At 43.7% G+C, this 20,339-nt stretch overlaps 1 protein-coding gene across 1 annotated transcript in view; it reads right to left on the reverse strand.

Annotated features, from left to right (window-relative positions):
• The window catches only part of FOXP1 (forkhead box P1), a 320,759-nt gene that overhangs the window by 15,784 nt on the left and 284,636 nt on the right, over positions 1 to 20,339 (reverse strand). The window contains exons 10-14 of the mRNA XM_084292461.1: positions 19,910 to 19,997; positions 13,348 to 13,431; positions 4,742 to 4,943; positions 4,553 to 4,629; positions 3,814 to 3,915 (exon numbers count right to left, since the gene is read on the reverse strand). Coding sequence (XP_084148587.1) covers positions 3,814 to 3,915; positions 4,553 to 4,629; positions 4,742 to 4,943; positions 13,348 to 13,431; positions 19,910 to 19,997 — 553 coding nt within the window. The remainder of the gene's footprint in view (positions 1 to 3,813; positions 3,916 to 4,552; positions 4,630 to 4,741; positions 4,944 to 13,347; positions 13,432 to 19,909; positions 19,998 to 20,339) is intronic.

The following is a 20,339-nucleotide window of genomic DNA, read 5'->3' on the forward strand; positions in this document are numbered from 1 at the left end:
GCTGGCCGTGATGAGGCACCTCGCTGCAGCACGGCAGGCTCTGGTTTTCTGTCTCTGCTCCCTCCGAAATGGTGCCGAGGGCCTCGTTATTCCTCACGTGGGGTGCCATGCCCCATGCCCGCTTTATGGGGTTTCTCAGCAAACAGCCCCGCTACCAAGCACCCCGGTTCGTGCGTGGAGCTGAAAGGGGGCCTGGTAAACAGGGAGAGCAGAAGAAGCCATTTGCTGAAAATATGCAGGCGAACAAACTCCATCCATCATCACTGGCACCATTGATTTAGTCAATCTGGTTGACTCGTTAGCAGGCACAGTGCCAGCCAAACACATGGCCTGGGTCTAGGCAACCAAGAGACCACAATTTTTTTCCCTCCCGTCGTCGTCATCTTTTTTTTTTTTTTTTTTTTTAATGAACATCGGGTCTGGATGGTGAAAGGGAGCTCTAATCATGAATGTCTAAATCACTGTGCAAACAAAGGGTACGCACAGCGCATTTGTCATGTAAATTAAGAGGCAGTGGTGTGTGTGCTTGTGGGGAAAGGCAAAGACTCTTTTGCTACTTCTCCACGTCCCTGCAATCACTAGCAGTCCCAACCCTCCTGTCCCTGCTTCAGGGGAGGTTTCTGCCTGCTCTCAGCAGGTACTTGGGTGGAAATGGGTCTCCTCTGGCTCTAAGTGCCTGATCCTGCGGACACAGGGCCTGACCCTGCTCCATGGCACGCTCCATGTGCTTCAGCTCTTCCACAGGGCTCCACTGGGGAACTGGTGGAACCAACCTTGGATATGCTTTTCCTCTCAACACGGCAGGGGGAGGCTGAAATCTAGCTGGAAGTCAACCTGGCCACCAGGGCTGCTTCTTTCTGCCCTTCCTTTATTCTCCTTACTTCATTCCTTCCTTTATTCTCCTCTTCTTCTTTCTTTTTTTTTTTTTTTTTTTAATTTTCTTTTTCCTCTACCTCTCTGAGTTCTGACTGGTTTAGAAAATTTCGGCAAAAGCCCTGATTTTGAGGTGGAGGAGAAATGCCAACGCCCCACGCCTCCCGGGCTAAAACCAGCGAGCTCAGCAGCCGCTGGTGGGTGCCGAGGTCCGCGCGAGTGCAACCTGACACAGGGCTGCCGGCCCACATCTGGGTAACTCAGGCAGTTTCCTGTGAAAATGGGAACGCTGTCAAGTCTGGAGCAAAATGTAAGAATAATAATGCTATTTCCCACAGTGAAAGCTGATCTCCTAGTTAATACAGCAGTTGATCAAACGCATACAGCAAAGTTCAGTGAAGTGAGTCCTCAGAGTTTGTAAACAGTCTCTAAATACACAGCTGAGCAGAAATATTTGTGTTCTTTACATGTATTTAATGCTGGAGAAATACTTTCCAGTCTGTTCTTGCTCTCTTGAAGTCAATGCACAACTTGACATTGAGGGCTGGGGCTGTTGGATCAGGCTCTTGCTGAAGATTTTGAGGCAGACAAGTTGGATTATTTGCAGCATGTCCGTAAAGAGCTGCCCTCGCTTTCTGTTTTCAATATGATCACTTATTTAAGGAATTCATCACAGAAAAAAATGCTTTATTTTCACTGCCTCTGGATACTTGCTATCTAACAGTTTTATTCGAACAACACCTCACGTTTCAGAGCCACACCTGCAGCCCGTGCCTCATGGCTGCAATTCAGTGCCAGCAAATTACTCCAAAAAATAAAGGCAAACAGACATTGCCTCTGACCTGTCAGAACCAGTTCACAGTGCTCCCTTAGCAATCAGCTTAACAGAAAAATTAGGAGCTATTATTGTAAGATTATATATTTACCTTGTTAAAAATATTTGTATGCAAGCCACTTTTGCAGAAAAATTACCCTTAACATGCTTGAATATAGAAAATGAAAGGGTTTGTTATTTTAATAGCTGCTCGTGCTCTGTGGTACAGCATTTTGGGGAAGAGGTTCATTTTTTAAAAGTCTTTATTCCTGCACTCCTCTGTTTTTTTGAAACAAGTCTCAAGGAAACTTGCCCAAACCAAACCCTGAGCCTAAACTTGGGGAACACTGACTAAAATGCCCCCTAAGCATTAGCTGAAGGTGAGCACAAATCAGCACATATATATTCAAATGATTTGGATTCTGCAATTAGACCCTTACGCCTGCACTGTGCCCCATGGGCTTCCCATCATGCCAACGCAGAGCTGCATTTCCATCCCTGCTGTTCCTGAAGGCTGGCACAAACCTGAGCAGCACAAAACCTGCATGACTTAAGTGGACACCAATTCTGGAACGTGAGGTGAAGCTTTTCTTCCCAGGTAGTGGAGCAGGACTAGGTGGAGGTGTCTGTGAGGGGATGGAGAGAATGGACCTGCTGGGACACACTGCTCTTCTGCAAGCCCGGGGGTTGCCAGCCCTGCCTCTCTCTTCCTCTGTAAGCACACTGCAATTGCACGTGGCTCCTGGGACTCAATTTTAAGTGATGCACAAGCTAATTCCTGAAACTAGCCTCGCAGGACATACAGCCAAGGCTGCCTTCTTCCACTCCCTTCTCCACTTCCCTTCCTTTTGCTGCTGGAACTATATAGGATTTTTGCTTTAGACCCACACCTGCAGCTGCTGAAAAGGCCTACTGGAACCACTCCAGCGGCAAAAGACAGGCAGGTCTAAATGGATCTTAAATCAAGGAAAGTTAATTTCCTTTCTGGATAGTAAGGAGGCTGCAAAGTGAAACACTGCTCATGTTTTCCAACTGAAGTCGAAGAATCAAAGCAGCAATCACATAGACTTTTCCTGAATCTAAGAGGTTACGGACCACGGTTGAAAACGTACAAAATTGCCCTGGGATCTGAATTAAAAGCATAATGTGCTACTAAAACTAAACTAACTTCCAAGGACCATTTTTAGCTCCATCCTTTGATGGAATTAATCTAAATGCAGGCTGAGACAGGAAAAATATGAAGAGCTAATGAAACAGCAGGTATGGGACATATTCATCCTACCTGGTCATTTGAAGTTGTTAGAGAACAAACGGAGTTGCCTAGATTAAGAGAAGCTCAAAGTACTAGGATGCAATTTTTACTGCAACGCAAGATCCTATTATTTGATTCATTCATTAGTAATTATACCAGCTTTAGAAGCCAGTGTGGCTATTATAATGTTATGTAGAAGGGAAAGAGTGGCCTCCAAAACAGAAAATAAAATTAGCTCCTCAGACCCCTTATCTGACAGTATCAGAGATGGTTACAGTAGGAAATTGAAGTGCCAAATATCAAGTTTTAGTTCTGTTAAACAGATTTCTTATGGTGGGGCTTGCTTCTTGCATATTATGTTCGATAAGCTTCTGCTGTGTGACTAAAAAAAAAAGGAAGTTTATAACAGATCTGCATATGTAGCTCAGAGTCAATTGATAGAGGAAAGAAATCCACTTATCTATAGATCCTAGGAAAAAAAAAAAGTAGTTGTGATTACAGTCTGCATAACTAAAAAGACAAACAGCATATCTTCCACTGACACAATAACGTTACCTCTTTTTTTCTTTTTTTAATATGTTCCAGCTGAAGGGCTTGAGTTTCACTGCTAGCAGCAACCACACAGAGGAACTCGTGGCATAATCGCAGAACATAAAAGCCAATAATGGGGATTCAATTAGTGGTTTTCAAAGGCAGAAGAATTTTTCTGCCAAATATCAAATTCTTCCTGCAGATAAGGCACCTAGTGTGTGTCAAAACTGCCGATCTAAATTTTCATGTCCACATGTCGTTACAATTTGTTATGTCATCAGCAACGTCTATTCAGTACATGTCAGATATCAAAGGCAAGAGGCAGACACGGGATAATGCTTACCTTCCACGTCGCCGCGTTGCGTCTGAAGTAAGCAAACATTCGCGTGAACCAGTTGTAGATTTCATTTAGTGTTAGCTGTTTTTCTGGAGATTCGAGGATGGCCTTGTGAAGCAAATCAATTGCAAGATCAGTTATGAACAAACCAGTTCAAAATACATTCAGAGTTTCACTTGAACAAACACAAGAAGGAAAGGAAGAGAAGCAAGGAAAAGAGAAGAGATTTGGAGCAAAAATCCAAAGGAAGGTTTTCACAATACAAACTAAGATTAATGGCTGTATTTAACAGTTCAATGGCAAAATTCAAAATGGAATTATCTAATTGTTTTGAGTTTTATTTCTGTTTCCTTACAGAAATATTAATTTATTAGTCATTCATAAAGCAGAATCAAAGAGAAATGCAAAACATTTCACTAGCTGATTAAAGCTCAGTAATTATTTAGAGCTCAGATTAATTCTAGGGATCAGAGATTACTGTAGCTTGTGATAATTGACTTGCCATCTTTAAACAGGCTCATTTTCACTGTTGTGTGAAATGAATTTCCTAATAATCACATCGTATTGTAATACTTAATCAAAAGCAATTATGTTATATATTGCAGTTCTAAAAACCCTTATAGTAAAGGTTTGAGCATTTGAGCATGCTTACATACCAAAGGTTTGAAAATCTATTTAATCCAGAATGTGCACATATAGGGAGACTTTTTTTCTAATCCGAACGCGTGTGTTTGGCTCTGCTTACCTGTCTAATTAAAGATGCATACGTGAATGGTGGTCTAACTTCGGCGTTCTTATAAAATTCTTGGTTCTGGGCAATATCTGCTGAATAAGAGCAGTTGTTCTGTTATCATCACAGCCTGCCAACGCCGGGCTGCAGGCGACAGAAAGCCACGTGGGCCACAAGGGCCTGTGCCACCAGTACCCCCTTTACCTGAAGAAATGGGGACGTTGTATTTATCCGAGTACCGCCTCCGGATGGGTCCGACGTTGTGCATGCTCGTGGTAGTGATGACCGACGGTCCCTGCGTGACGGGAGTGATGGGTGCAGTCGGGGTGGTGGGAGTATGAGGTAAGCTCTGTGGAGAAGCCTCGGACGCCGTCTTGGAAAGCGTGACGCTTGATACCAGATTCAGCTGCAGAGGGAAGGAGAGGACGAGGACTGCGTTACAAACGGCGCTTCTGGCTAATTAAGGATGGTGGAGAAAATTCTCGGTAATGGCACTTCCCTCAGTTAGAAGCAGACAACACAGCTCGAGTGCTTGCTTCAGCTCTAAGTGCTGTTGCAACACCTCCATTAGGAACCAGTAAAGAAATGAATATATAAATTTCCAGATTGATTAAAAAAAAAAAAAAAAAAAGAATGATGTAGCCTGCTGCCAGAACTACAAATTGTGGATTTTTATCTAAACCTTAAAACAAGATCTCACCGAGTACGTAATCATTTTAATATTTTATTTTAGTTCCATTGTTTCACAATCTAAAGCCCACACGTCTCTTATTTCCATGCTATCATTATGCATGGCTTCTAATCAATCTTCTTGGATATTTCATTGAAGGCATCGGGCTTAGAATAAAAGGCAAGACTTTCCTAAGGACGTGGTAGGGAGAAACGCAATCTCTCTCTTCAGCATCTGGGCTTTTTCTTTTCTTTTTTTTTTCTCGCTCCCGTTCATCCATTTTAAAAGCAAAGCCCCGAGTAGGTTAAATCTGGAATAATTTAATTAATCACACTGCATGAAATACTGCAGCCACTCAGCCCAGCACAAGTGGCACCACTCGCCTGTCTCCCCTGACGGAAGGCAACGGCGTTACCTGCACAAACCCTGGCCCCAGACAGTATTTGAAGCAGTGCCCTCAGAAACACGATGCTCCCTTACAATAGGTCGCTCCTGCTGGAGCATTTTCAACGAACACCCCATCTCTTACCCACAGTATCAGAAAGGATGACCGAGAAAAGGGCTCTCTGAACTACTTCCACATTTCCTTCCTTTAGGCACTTTTGCAAATAGTATTGGTGAAATACGGACCCCACCTAAGTGAGTAGCAAAATTCCTACTGAATTTACCAGGGCCGGAATTTTATAACTTTTGTTCATGATTAGAATTCTTTTTGGCTGGACATTAAACCTTTTCAGATGAAGGCGAGGCGCCCAGGTCAGACACGCCCCCAAACATCTCCAGTTTATCCATAAGGCACTGTATTCATTTTCCTCGCGTGAAAATAACCAGATAAGAAAACTCCTATTAGCATCCCTCATATGAGTTAACAGCCACAAATAGGGGTTCTTTATCGAAATAACAGGATTTATCCGAAACAAAGGTAGTGGAAAATAAAAGGTTCCGGTGTCACAGAAGCGACACCAAGACAAAAAGCCAGTGGCCCACAGGAAGGGCCCAGCTGAATGACAGATAAGGGTGCCTGCTTTTCTGTCCTGACTGCGAAGCACAGCCACAAAAACTGGAAAAAAAAAGACTGGAAGCCCAGCCATAAAAGCCTGGTGCTGCAAAGTGCTGCACGACCCCACACCCTGGCAGCACAGCTACCTGCCACCCATCCCTTTGTGCCGGTGCCTGCAAACCGGGGCTCTCCTCACAGGGGAAATATTTAATGGTTCGTGGCAATGCCGGAGAGCAAGACCCCAGCGAGGAGATGACGAGAGGCAGTAAAACACAGGTATTGATTTCCCAGCGAATCCCGCCCCGGCGGGAGCAGCTAAGTGCAAGCTGCGGGAGAAGACGCGGGCTGGGAGCCCGGCGGTGCCGAGAGCCACCTCCGCTTGTTGACTGGCGTGATTTAAGGACACTGATTAGGGATACACACCCGGTAATGTCTCCCTGTTATCCATCTATCCATCTATTACATATGATAAAAGGACCGGTGACGATAATAATAGTACAACTGACAGGTCTCACCATGAAATTAAATCTACTGTATTTTATCTCAGTTTCTAAATGGACATTTTAACAGTCCAATAACTGCGAGCAAATCTGCATCAATTTTAAGTGCCCATCTCTAGCGGAGGCTTGGCAGCCGGGCCCTCCTGTTGGAAAGATCACTGCTCGTGCTTCATCATTACGGCTCTCGCTACCCCATTTCAAAAGAGTTTGCTTCCTTTTTTAGTGTTTAAAAACTTAACATTTAATCTGTTTCTACTAGGGAGCAGCGAGAAAGGATCCCCAAAGGTCAGCGTTCCCTGCTTCCAGAATGTGAATCGAGTTAAATTTCTTCAGGCTTTTCAGCATAGGTAGCAAGTAGAAATAAACACAGGAGAGGACGAGCAAAGGGGGGGGCTTTAACAGGCTTGACAAATGACACTGTGATTCACACCCACTGCTGGGCTGCCACTAATAAGCTACAGAGGAAGCAGCCAATCTCAGCTAATTACCAGATAAAATTGTATTGTAAGGACTCTAATTAGGAGATGCTTATGGAGGTGATCTAATGATTAAACGCTGCATTCGAGTGACCCCACCATCAATGTGCAGTGGTGCAAGATGTCACTGGAATATTTTGTAGAAACAGTAATTTTATTTCAAGGAGGGGAGGCAGTAATATTTGTAATAATGGCTATGAGGTAAACTAATTAAAAGACAGTTCCTAAAGGAAGACTGTGGCTTTGAGCAGCTGTGGCCGTTCCAAAACAAAGTGCCAAATCTCAACAGAGGAGCTGCAGTCAAGTGGAAAATTTCTGCCTGACCTCTGCTCTCGCTATTAATTTGCAGGAAAACTAATGACACATATACATATTCCCACAAAATTGTTCTAATTGCTAATTTGCCAAAGGAGCCCAGTTTCCAAATTAAACATGACTGCAGTCTGCGAGGAAAGAAAGAACAAAAAGCTGGAATGCTGCGAGTATGCCGCGTTTCACCTCCGCCGACCGTTTGTGAGCCTGAACCAACAAGTTAATGAAAGACGACCTTGTCAATTGCTAGCGAAGTTCTTCCTCCTCCTGCCTTGCATTTTTTTCACCGCTCTCTCCTCTTCTGGCAGGGGACCGATCCCTGCAGGGGACATTACCGACACCCGGAGCAGGGCAAGGGGGAAGAGGGCTGCTCCCAGACGCTTTCTTTGTGGGGTCTGTAACGCGAGGACTGCAAACTGGGTGGTGAATTAGAGCAGAACAACAAATTATGAATGGTGTTGGTTTTGTTGCAATCTTGAAATATTCATCGGGATCGTAAACTATTAAATCTTAATATTGTGCCCAATTAGAAATGCGCTAACGCCCGTGCCCCGCGCGGCCGAGGACGATTATTCGGGGCAAAGCTCAGGAAGGGACGGGGCTGGGAGGGTTTCTTTTCCTGATGGAAACTCGACACGGTTGCTCACTGTTTGCATTTTCTATTTAAAAACAAGTTACTATGATTAGCGAAGTTGTTCACACTGGTATGCTGTACACAGCCTGTTTCCCACATACTGTAATTTTTGGACGAGGAACCGTTTCTGTCAGAGGGGAGAGAACACGGGTCACCAAGTTTGCACTTGAATGAGGGAGAATTTTTGTCCTGCAGTAAGGCACAAGCATGTCAGGCAACGTACAGCCCTCACACCAAAGAGTTAAATGTTTCTGTAGTGTTTGCACTGGGGATGGGGGGAGGGAGGATTTCCTCCAGCCTTAAAAGAAAACAAGAGAAAAAAAAAAAAAAAAAAAACAACAAACAACAGAAAAAAAAAAAAAAGAAAGAAAAAAAAAACACCACCAAACCCCACAACCGGTTTATGCCCTAAAATTCTGTAAATTCAGCCTCTGAAAGGTGTTGGTTGCTTTGTTCAGTTTTGGTTTTTAAGACCAGCACCTCATACTGCTTTAACTCAACAATCATAAATGCTGTAATTGTTTCAGTGTTCAATATCCTGCTTAGGATTTTATTATTAACCTTCCCTTTCAAGAAATAGTCATGTCTTCCTATTAAAGGTGAAGACTGAGTCATTTTTTTTTTTTTTTCCTTAGATATAAACAAGGCAGAGAGGTAACCCTCTCCTTCGCCCTGTAAACCAGATTTCCAGTAAGTGGCTCTCCCATTAGGGCTCAGCCTGAGTTCTTTTTGTGTAAACATTTTACATGACAATAGTGGCTGCAATAAAAAACCCGATCTGAAACACTTTTAAAAGAAAGAAAAAAAAAAAGAAATACACATGTATAAACAACCCAGAGGGGCCATACCCACTGCTGCAGGGCAGTGATTCCTCTGCTATTGCTGCTGCTGTCTTGGTCACAGCCGGGGCTGGGGATTTATCTGAGCCGAGCTGCTGGACCCTAAACCACTCCAGAGCAGAGAGTGCTTTTCTTCACACCGAGGGTGGGAGAGAAAGCTGACGCTGGGCCTGAAACTTAGTTAAATGCCGTGTCTTCCTCTCCCGTTTCAGCCTGGACACATCAGCGCGTTAGATGCGAGCCTGGCAGGCAGCAATCACTTAGCAGGTGTTGTTATTGGCAGGAACACTAAGGAAACTGAAGCTGAGGAGTGAGACTTAATGAAAACCAGTATATAAAAACAGCTTTTGTTGTGCTTGAGAATCTCTCTTTATTGCTGTGTATCATTATTTTTTCAAACTATAAAGTACGGCTACAGCAGCTAAAATGCTCAGTCATTACCTCAACAGTTAAAAGACTATTTTTTTTAATGCTTTGTTATTACAGTTGCTAAAAACAGTATTTCAAAACAATCGTAATTGCTATGGTTAGGTTAAAAAAAATACATTAAATAGGGGATATCTAACAGTGTGTTTTATTTAAAGTGCCAAAAGTTTCTCTTAAAGTTTTCTGTCTATTTTTACAAGATGGATATAGCACCTAGTATGCAGAATTACTTGTTGGTTGATGCTTTTTCCTTTTCCCTTGCTTCCTATGAACTTCAGTGTTAGTTAATCCTCCAAAAAAATCACATTTCCATTTTAACCTACCATGCTGATCACTACCACGAATGAAAATAGCATGTAGGGGAAGCTATCTTAATTGCAAAACCAGAATGATAATTCCTGAGCAATCGCTGTTCTGGCTTTTCTTTTTCTGCCTTGAAAAAAATTTTTACCTTAGAAAGATGTCACAGCGTATTGCTTCCCAGCTTTGTTCTCACTTCAGCCAGTCCTTTATTCTCACCAAAACACCACACGCAGCAGTAATAGGAACAACTTCACGTGTTCCGAGTGCCAGCTGAGAGCTGCTGCCATTTACTTGGAAGCTGTTGCACCGCTGGACCCTGTCATCACCAAGCAGGCACCCACGCTGCCCTCACCCCAACTGCTCTCCTTCCCCAGCCTGCCCTCAGCCATCCTCCTGGCTGCCCCCAAACCCCCACAGGAACACAAGAGCTGCCCTTTCCACTACACAAGATGTTGGCAGCAAGCTGAAGGGTTTTCTCGAGCAGTTTTGGTGGACTGGGGTAGGGAAACGCATGGGCCCTTCCACTGCGAGGGTGAAAATTAGTGCAAGGAGCTAAGGAACCTGAAGTTGTGATGGACACAACCAGGCTGGAGAAACAGCCGTTCACCAACCCTGGGTGAGTTGTGAATTGCTGGAGAAGCACCACGAAGCTGCCTGGGATCCAACCAGTCCACAACCACCTGAAGCCCAAGGGGGAAAGGCAGGGCCGATGGTCAGTGTGGGTTACACTGGGCTCCTGGTTAAACCAGATGAGCTCAATCACTGCTTCTACCTGCCAGCACCACACGGTTTATAAATAAGCATTATGATCCTTTGAGCAGAATAAAAACATTTCCTCAGCCATGAAAAGGCTGTAATTTTAAATCCCAATTCACTGCTACGTTTGGATTCGCAGCCACTCGTTCCTTTATAAGCGCCGATGTACCGTAATATATTAATTCTAACATACACCTTGCATTAGTTATGTTGGCAAAAAAAAATTAATTACTGGATGTAAAGAATACTTTGCACTGCAATAATGGTCATCAGATCTTTTTACCAAAGTCCTATCCCACTGAGTTAAAAGGACTAGGGTCTAGCAGAGTCTGAGCAGTGCCTGTGTATTTTTTTCACAACGAAAGCACAATTTATGCAAAACACTATACTTCTACATTTTATAATTAATTTTCAAATGCTTCACCTATACATATTTTAATAATTTCTGATTTATCAGATGGTATCTATAATAAATTTTTCTATATTTCAATAAATGAAAAGAAGGCAGTTTCAATCCAACAACAGAGTGCCACACAATATAGGCCTGTCAGGCACCAATTTTTACTTCTAACATGTAAGTTAAAGGATAAGGAATTTATAATGCTGCCTGTGAACGAAACCACTTTTCATACACAAATGTGATCTTTTTTTTTCCAAAGGGTAATACAACAGTACATTTACATAAACTAATCCAAACAATCTATGTATTTGACAATGGCAAACCTCACACAGACTGCCTATTGTTGGTTTACATCTTGGAGTTCTTTATGTTGGCTTGTAACACTGCTCTAGCTGTCAAAGGTTTGACTTGGACTCCAAATAAATGGTTATAGAAGTGCTGTGCAGCGATATTGGACTTCTTTGCAAAAGAAAACCTGCTGTGTATGAATTCAAAAGCTATTAATTTTTCAGTCAAAAATATTCATGCCTATTTCTTTTAATAAAGAAACACTGTGCTGAGCAACTGAGAGATAATGTTGACTAGTGGTACAGAATTTTCAATAGAGCAGTTAAAAATAAATTTAGTAGGAGGTCCCCAACAAAGCTATAATTTTCCAGAATGTAAAACATTTTTAATACTAATCAAGACAGCCCTTTTCCCCCTGCGTTCACTTTTTTTTTTTTTTCTGCTGCTTTTCCCTGTTTATTAGCTGTTAACACTAATCTTCATGGCGACACCGCCTGGCATCTCCGTAGCCTACAACACCCGCCAAAGCTTCCTGCCCTCCGCGGCTGAGCATCGATCACTAGCTGCCTTGCCAAACACTGCTCGCCTTCTTATGATTTCCTCCCTTTAGTTTTTAATCCTTCCTCCTGAGGGGCACCGCTGTTATGAAAGGCCTCAAGGCAGAGTGCTTTGAGACTCCCAGATTATTCCACTGTTTTAATTTTTAATCCAGTAAGAGCTATAGAAACCAAACCTCCTCCCCATTCTGTTGGGTCTACATACTTTGCCAACAATGTGCTGAAGCATTTGCATTCAGGCTGAGATGGATACGAGGAAGTAGGAGAATGCTATTTTTATAGCCACTGTATGTAGTTTCCACTCTAGAGAGCCGGTACCCACCAGATCAAGCAATTTGAGGAATCTCAACAGCTTAAATGGAAGGGTTCATACCTACCACTCAACTCTCTCCAAGACGGCACCGAAATTTCCCGTTGACTTTGACATCTGCTCCAGCGCTGCCGAATAGCCTGCAATTTTCTATCTAGTAGCCTCCCTATGCACTTCTGCGGCCATTTATTTCCAACTACATGGAAACTGAGAAATCCGTTTCTAGTAAAAATGGGTGCGCGAAGTGTTTAATGATTTTATGTTCTCTATCTCTGTAATGTGTTCTGTTTCAGACATTAATTTTGTCTACCAACTGCATCTTGGCAGGCTACCATATTTGCTGGGTTAATAGTCTGACTCCTTTTTATTTCGATCACCATAAATCACACATATATGGGTGTGTGTTTGCTTTATTTATAGAAAAAAAAAATCAGTCAAAACAGATAAACCAATACTTTGTCATTATGCTGCATCATTGCATATTGATTAAAATTGCTAGTACTAACTATAGATTGTCAACGCTCAATTAATTTTCACACAATGACTCAAAGCAAAATCAAATAAAGCCAGTGTACCTTTAAATCTTACAAATCTTAAAATCAAGAAGCAAAGCACTCTCTCCACTTTGAATAATCATGTGAAGCTCTGAGGAACATTTTCAGTATTAAGAGGTTAGGAGAAAACAACAGCTGAAGAGTCATTTTGGGCAGGGGAGGAGATGGTAGACTTGTCTTTTTTGGGGGAGTAACCCAGGAGCTGGCTTGGCCTGCAGAGCCCCTGGGTATCGTGCAAGAAGGTGGAGTTTATGAAGCAGCTGACCAACCCCTCCTGCCTCGCTGCTTCCCCTGCACCCCCCTTTTCTGAAGAGCAATCTGGGGTGGAAAAGGTTTAGCTTCTCAGTTTCAACAGTGTAAAACCCGATACCGAGGAACTGCTTATCATCGAAACGTGCAACTAGAGCCTGTTCTACTGTAAATGTCTGTCGGAGAGAAAGCCAAATAAATACACTAAATATAATTTAATTACATCTCCTTCCTAACACTTCCTAAGATTTCATGCAAGTCGGACCAATGTAAAGAGATTTACAGGCCAGAGAAAGGCCCCCCACGACAGCTTTGGAGTCTGGTTTCTGTGGCCCCCCGAAGGAAGAAGGATGGTGAGAAGGGGGTCCCTGTGGCAGTGCCTCCTGCAAAGCCCCAGCGAGGGAGGTGTTTTGCATCTCCTCGCCGCGACAGGCTGCACACAGCGGGCCACGCTTCGCATCACACGCCCAGGTGGGAAACAGGAAAAGAGGTTTGTTGTGAGGTTTTGTTTGCTTTCTGCACAGTTCAGTACTTACGGGCTGAGGGGTGGCTTTTGGTTCAGTTGACTTCACATGCAGGTGTGTCATCATGGCTTGCAGGCGCTCTTTATCTTTTGCAAGCTGAAGGGGGGGGAAAAAAACGCTCTATTACTTGTAGGAATAAAATCCAATCTCTGCTTATTCCTAATTAAACAGTTGGCACCAACGTGCAAGACAGAAGAGTTTTATTGCTGAGCAGTTTGGAAATTGTATATGGTCTTTTTGCGAGGCAAAGCTAACGCTTGGTGCTGGGTGTCAGTGCTTCCCAAAGCAAAATGCATTAGCCCTTGAGTGAGAAGAGCTAGACCTGCCGGCACCAAGAGGTTCACTCTAGCCCTGACAGCTAAAAGACAACAGTGAATCATGTTTATTAACCAGCCCCGCTCCAGCCCGGGAGGCGCAGCAGAAAGCGAGCTACGCAGTGCCTCCGTGATGCCTTTTCCTCCTGCCATAGCAGCAAACAAGCAGCACGAGCGGGCTGCAGCTCTCACGTCACGTGCAGGCGTTGTGGCACCGCGCAGCAGGCGAGGAGCTGGTGGTGGTTAAACCACACGAGGCTCCGCGGCGAGTCACGACAGGCGGCCTCGGCGCTCTGCTGGTCCTTGAGAGCTGGCAAAAACCCCGTGGGGCCACGAGGGGAACCCGAATCCCTTTGGTGCACGAGTGAGGGAGCACAGGGTGGGACAGCTAACCATGTCGTCTACTGCATCACAGCCCAGAACTGGGGCCAAGCTGGATGTCAAGGGCTGTCCCTCACTTCCTCAAGTCTCTTGAGGTTTTTTCCTTGAGATCTGCACCTGGATGGTGTCTCAGGATCACACCCTACACAGCTGTGGCCAGGATGGCTTCCCAATGCATTTCAAACGCACTGGCCAGGCACTAAATCTCACTATTTTCGGAAACATTTTCTATAGGCAAATAGGACTTTTTCCGGCTGCTATTAAAAAAAAGAAAAAAGAAAAAAAGAAAAAAAAAAGAAAAAAAAAGCAGGATGATATTATGAAATAACACTAATGAAAAAGGCGTGTTAACCTACATGCCCAACATAAATGCTCCTGTTTCCAGCAGGACTTGGATCAGGTTCTCACAGATGACAATTTTTGCAGAGCTGAGCTGTGCTTTAGACAAGCCAGATTCCTGGTGCCAAGAGGAGAACTGTGCTTGCATTCCAGTGAAACTTTAAACAACCTGCCCACCTTATCACAGTCATCTGTTTGTAGCAGCAGAGTTGGGCTAAGTGTATATAAAAGGAGACTTGGTCATAAATCCCCATTCATAACCTTAGAGTCAAGGTTGTCTTGCTCTTCACAAGGCGAGGGGTTTCGGACCGTGCCAGAAAGGCGTCATGATGGGATAAAATTTGGCACACAAGTTTCCAAGACAGGAATTAAATAAAGGGAAAAATGGTGTCACCGCTGTGCGCTCTGGAAGTGCAAAAGCAAAATTGCTGGGCTTTTCAGGCTGCTTTTCTTTTCTTGGTCAAAAACCTCCATGGCAAGTGAGAGAAGCTGAAGCTGATAGCAGATCTCCTGCAATCTATCTCCAGATCTGCTCTGGATATCACAAAAGAGCAGCGACGGGCTCTTATCATAGCAATGCAGTAGAAACTTCTCCCTCTGAGAGTCCTCTGAGGACCTCTTCAGAGAAAGTAGAGGTCTCTCCCCTCAGCTGCTGTGCTTTACACAAAACAAATAAAAACCAGTAAATATCTTATTGTCAGTGCAGCTTTGTTGGGCGGTCTCTCATCCTGAGCAGTTAGTAGGCACCGGGTCATCCGTGCATGACGTTTTGGTCTGCAGGCTACTGCAGAAACCAAAGCTCTAAGCCCAAACAAACAAAATGCAGGCACCTGAAAACTTCCTGCTCGCAGCAGCGCAGTGCCAGCAGGGAAAGGCACCCGGGCAGCACGGGGCACACCCTGCGCCGGGGCTTCCTCTGCGTCCCCTCGAAACGGAGCGGTACTGAGCTCCCAACAGCCAGGGTCCTCACTTTTATTGGTTTTAGTCATCATCTTAGCACGCTTTTAATGCAGTTTCTGGTGGGGGAACGTTATTAAAGATCCTCTCGACATTTCAGGCAGACACACGCTAGTGTTTTGTCATAGTCTAGGAATTCAAACACTCACCCAGTCAGGCAGGAGTTTAAATTATGAAAAATAGAGGTCTCTCAGTTTCAAAGCGCTGAAGAGAAGTAAAAAAATCTGAAGAATTTCTTTAAACTGTTTTTCCCCTAGGTCAGGAAGCAGCAGTGATACCAAACCAGAACGTCACCAGCAGCCCCGTGGCTCAGCAGGGTGATTCAAGAGAAGTCACGACGGCTGCTGGGCCGCTGATGGGAGCGAGTGCTCACTGGTGGCACTCACTGGAGCACAGATGGTCCCGAAAGGGGGATTGCCAGTGACTTACAGGAAAACGCTCCTGATCTACTGACAGTGTTATTGGGCAAGAGACTGTTATGAAACCAAAATAAACTGATTAATGCAACTCTTGAATCAGTCTGAAGAGCTGTGCTTCAGTGCTCCTGGTGGGCACTATTTCCCACCAGGGAATTATTCCCCACCTGCTGCTCTCCTGTGGCAGCTACTTCGTCTAGAAAACTGCACTCGAATGGATACACCCATCTTTAATTTGGAGTCACGCTGGCAGCTCCCTCCCTTGGCACTAGCAAGGAGCAGGACAGGGGGCACAGAGGGAGCCACGTCCTTGCCTGGGGCTCAGCCGGCACCCACAGACCTCCCGAGTCCTGCTGGAAAGGGTGCCCCTACCTCTGGGTGCAGAGCCCTCCCCTGAATGACAGTGCTGGCTGATGGCACAGGAGAAAATACTGGAAGAGCTTTTTAGAAGAACAGGGGCTGTAAGTCTGTCAAAGCTTCCTGTGGCAAGGCCTTAGAGCTGCTTGTCCAGCCTGAAATGTTTACGTGTTCAGAGGGGGCCTGATAAAATTCAGGGTCAAGACCTTATCAGTTGAAGATCCAACACTGAGGAGCAGATCAGAACAGCAAGTTCTTGGTTTTCATTGCAGATTACGTCAACACGTGAGTTCTGCTCCCTACAGGGCATATGAAGACTCTGACAACACAGTCCCATCTGAAGCCTCGTTCCTTTTTCCTGTATCCTTTTTGAAAGGTCTAGATGGCGACAATTTTCAGGTGGCCACCTAGTTCTTCATGGAAAGCCCCGTTTTGTGAGGCTTCCTCCTCTTACAATTCCACCAATGGTGCTGAATTCTGTGCAGTTTTACCATGGTCTAGGTGCCTAAGAGTGCTTCTTCCACAGAAAACCCTTCCAGGGCAAGGTATGTGTACAGTGCTTTGCAGGTTTGGACACCAGGCACATGCCTTGGCCTGGAGAGGCTAAATCCTAAAACTGCACCTGCTTGAAAAGCAGAAGAGGGAAGGCACTGAAAGCACAGGCCAGAAGGGGCTGAAGGAGAGGAGGCAGCAAAGTCTGTTGACCAAGGAGCAAGAGAGAAGGCATTAGGCACACAGGGTGCAGAAGCTGTCCGGGAGGAAAGACAGACAGAAAATAGGGGCAAGGAGCAGGAACGTGAAAATGGAAACCCAGTGAGGGCATTCAACGGGAGCCACATGGCCAGATCAACAGGAAGAGGAGATCACTTCAGCAGCAGGATTTTGGAAAAAGACCAAGGACAAAGGAGAAGGAAGCCAGCCGTGGGCAGTGTGAGAGACAACGTAACCTTCCCTCCTGTTACGTGCTTATTAGTAAGGCTGTGTACTAGAAAGCTTCAGGATCCGTTTTTCAAAAGTGTCAATGGATCCTTTAGGAAAACAAGCCCACGCAGTGTTTTTGCTCCCCTGAAAATGGTCAGCTGGATTCCTGTTCTACTGGGAGATATACATATATATATTTATTTTTTTTAAAAGAAGTATATCAGAGCCTTGTTGCTGTCCTGAAATGTTTTTCCACTCAACGCTGGTGCTGCAAAATGAATGTCATATTCCAGCTAAGATCTCACTAAGGATAGGGAAGTGTTCCTGTGTTTGTGTTTTACCCAGCAGCCCAATTCTCACTATTTATAATGGCAACAAATGATCATGTCAGGATGGTTTAAACAAAGTGAAATATGAGAAGAACTCTACCTTGTCTGTGAAATTTTAAATGTTTGTGATGGAAATGCTGAGACCTAAGCTTCATGATACTTCTGCAAAAGGGCATTTACAATCAAACACAAAACATATCTGACCTGTTTTTTCCTTCAAAAAGTTCATTTAAAACTACTGCCTTTTAAAAACACTGCATTTATCTCTGTCCATGATACTGACAAAACTATTCTGTGTAAAATAAATAATATTTTTTTAAAAAAAGGCTTGCATTTGTGTCCATCACATTTAAAACCTGTAGTGCATCCCTCAGATATAACGGATTTGTTAGGTTTGTGTCTCGACAGGGCTGTATGAGCATGAGACAGGGCAGCAGCTGGGTCTTGCCATGATGTTGGTCCCTGAACAGCACACAACGCTGCACAGCTCTGCTTGAAGGCAAAGCTTCTCATCACTGCTGAAAGTCATGGGGCAAGTGGGAAAAGCTACGGGTCCCTCTCCTACCTGGCTCACAGAACTCACGTAGTTGGCCCCAGGGCTGATTTGTGCCCCTGTTGGCAACTGCTCCATCGGGGGAGCGTTAGGGCAATGGTCTTGGTCCCGCTGCTCCTGCTCTAACACGCTGGGTGCTGCAGACCATGTCATTGAAAACTGTGCTAATGGGCTAGGCTTTCATTGCATTATGTTCCTCTGTGAAAAAACGAGGTCACAGACTGATAATGTAGGCACTGGAAGACAAATCCTCTGTCTCCTCCTGTGTACAAAGTTATGCAGATTATCAGAGGACAGATCCACAAGACAACTGGAGGGAGAAGGGGGGAGTTACAGGTGCATTGCAGAAGCAGGACAACCCTCTTCCTCCATCCATTCTTGATGGCTAATGCATGGATGGTCTCACTCTGTTATTAACACCCCAGTCTAAATTAAGCCTCCAGTTCATCCTGTGTACTGTGCTAGCAAGACTGTTAGAAAAACTCATACAGAATTTTTTGACTTAGCCCTCATATCACTTTGTAATTATGTTCTTGTCTTGGGGACTTTATGCTACCTTCCGTGCAAGGATTCTAAGCTAAGACGTATTCCCAGCGCTAAATGGGTGCGAATCTGTGGATATTAGTCACTTGTTACAATTAGTGTAATGCAGCACTAATGAACCTTTCCGAAGTATTGTCAAAGGCCTGTGGAGAGGCAGCAACCAGTGGTGGTATCCTGCTCAAGTCTAGGGCATCATCCTGTAGTTCCAGGCACAGACATGCCCCGTAACTGCAGGAGAGGAGGATTAATGCTTTTCAAGCTGACGGCAACTGAATAATCTAGATTTACCTTCAGCACGAGTTATTACTGCGTCTTGGTAAAAGATTATCTCGTATCTCAGTTTACCAGGAAGACTGCAGATTCTTTCTTCTAATTCCCAAGAAACTTGTTAAAATAACAGACCATTTCTCATAACATTTTCTGCGAGACTCTGATATTTTATGACTGGTAGTTTGATTTTTATAAAACTTGTATTAAAATAGTTTATATTGCTTTGGCTAATAGTGAAAAAGTGTCATGACCAGCGTCTTCCTGAAAGTAAAATTTAGGAAATATCTATGAAAAAAAAGGGTAATTTGTAAGATAAGAAGATAAAAGGAATTTTTTAAAAATGCTTATCTTGAAAAGTAACAACAAGAAGTTTAAGTGTGTTTTTGCTGATTTTTCTCTCCAACTATTTGAAGCTATAAATGACTTAACTCAGTAAAATTCCAAATGTAATTATCTTCTGTACTTAGCCCAAGGCTTTCCATATATCTCTACACTGCTGTCTTGCATACAAAATAGGTTTTTCAATAGCTGGTAACTATATAATGTACAACATTGTTTTAATTTCCCCTTCTTTGCTAACCTCTTGCCTACACGCAGACAGACTGTCAAAGGAGCCCAGCTAGAGCAGCGAGGTGCAGGGAGACAGAAAGAACTCAAAAGCATTTGGAAAGGCAGTCACACAAACAGGTCATATCTTTGCATTGCATTCAATATATTCCCAGTTACCCTCTTTTTGCACTTTAAAAAACCTCATTTGCTACAAATGGCAAAATAATAATAATAATAATAAATACATGGAGAGTGTTAGTATATGAGAGACCACCAAACAAGCCAGGTTATGCAGCATTTTGAAATAAACATCAACCAATTCCCCTGGATCAACATCTCTAAATGAAGGGGACCGCATTCCCCTCGCCCCCCTCCACCCCGCCCGGTGGGTATAAAAAACATTAGATATGTACTGATGGATTTCCAATCAGTCAGCCTGTTTAAGTTTCCTATTTCTTTTCAAGTTACGGTTTAGAAAAGAGGAAATGAAGCTGCAGTTTCTTTTGACGGTTTTTAAAACTACTACAAGAAGGTTTTGAAAGCTGGTTTTCAATCATAGTGGGAAAAGCAGAACTCATTTTTTATCGCTGTCGAGAATTGGATTTGATTAATACTGAGGTAATATTAAAATAAATTTTATGTTACCTGTAGCTCTAACTGCTGTACAACCTGCATTTGTACTCTACATTGGGCTGTACTTCTATCATCCAGCGCATGCTCACTGTTGAGATGTCTGTAACAATACACAGAAAATCATTAAGTGAAATGGATAAACAAAAAGGAAAAAGTAGTTACCAGGATGAAAAAGCAATCTGAATGTTATCCAGCAGGTCTTTATCAGTATCTAAGATTTTTAAGACTTGCCTGATTTTTTTTTATTATTATTTTTGTGTTTGTTTGTTTGTTTTTTTCTCTGTCCTGCTTTTTGGCTTATGTATCCTCCCATCACTCATTACATCTTAAGCACATTTTTTCACAAGGCAGCTCACTTGTAAATAACAGAAATTCCGCAGAACAGTTGTTTTTCCTCCATTAGATAATCAAAATAGATCACAAATTTATAGCAATATTGGTT

The sequence above is a fragment of the Netta rufina genome (genome assembly GCF_964035555.1).
Source record: "Netta rufina genome assembly, chromosome: 10".
Taxonomy (NCBI): domain Eukaryota; kingdom Metazoa; phylum Chordata; class Aves; order Anseriformes; family Anatidae; genus Netta; species Netta rufina.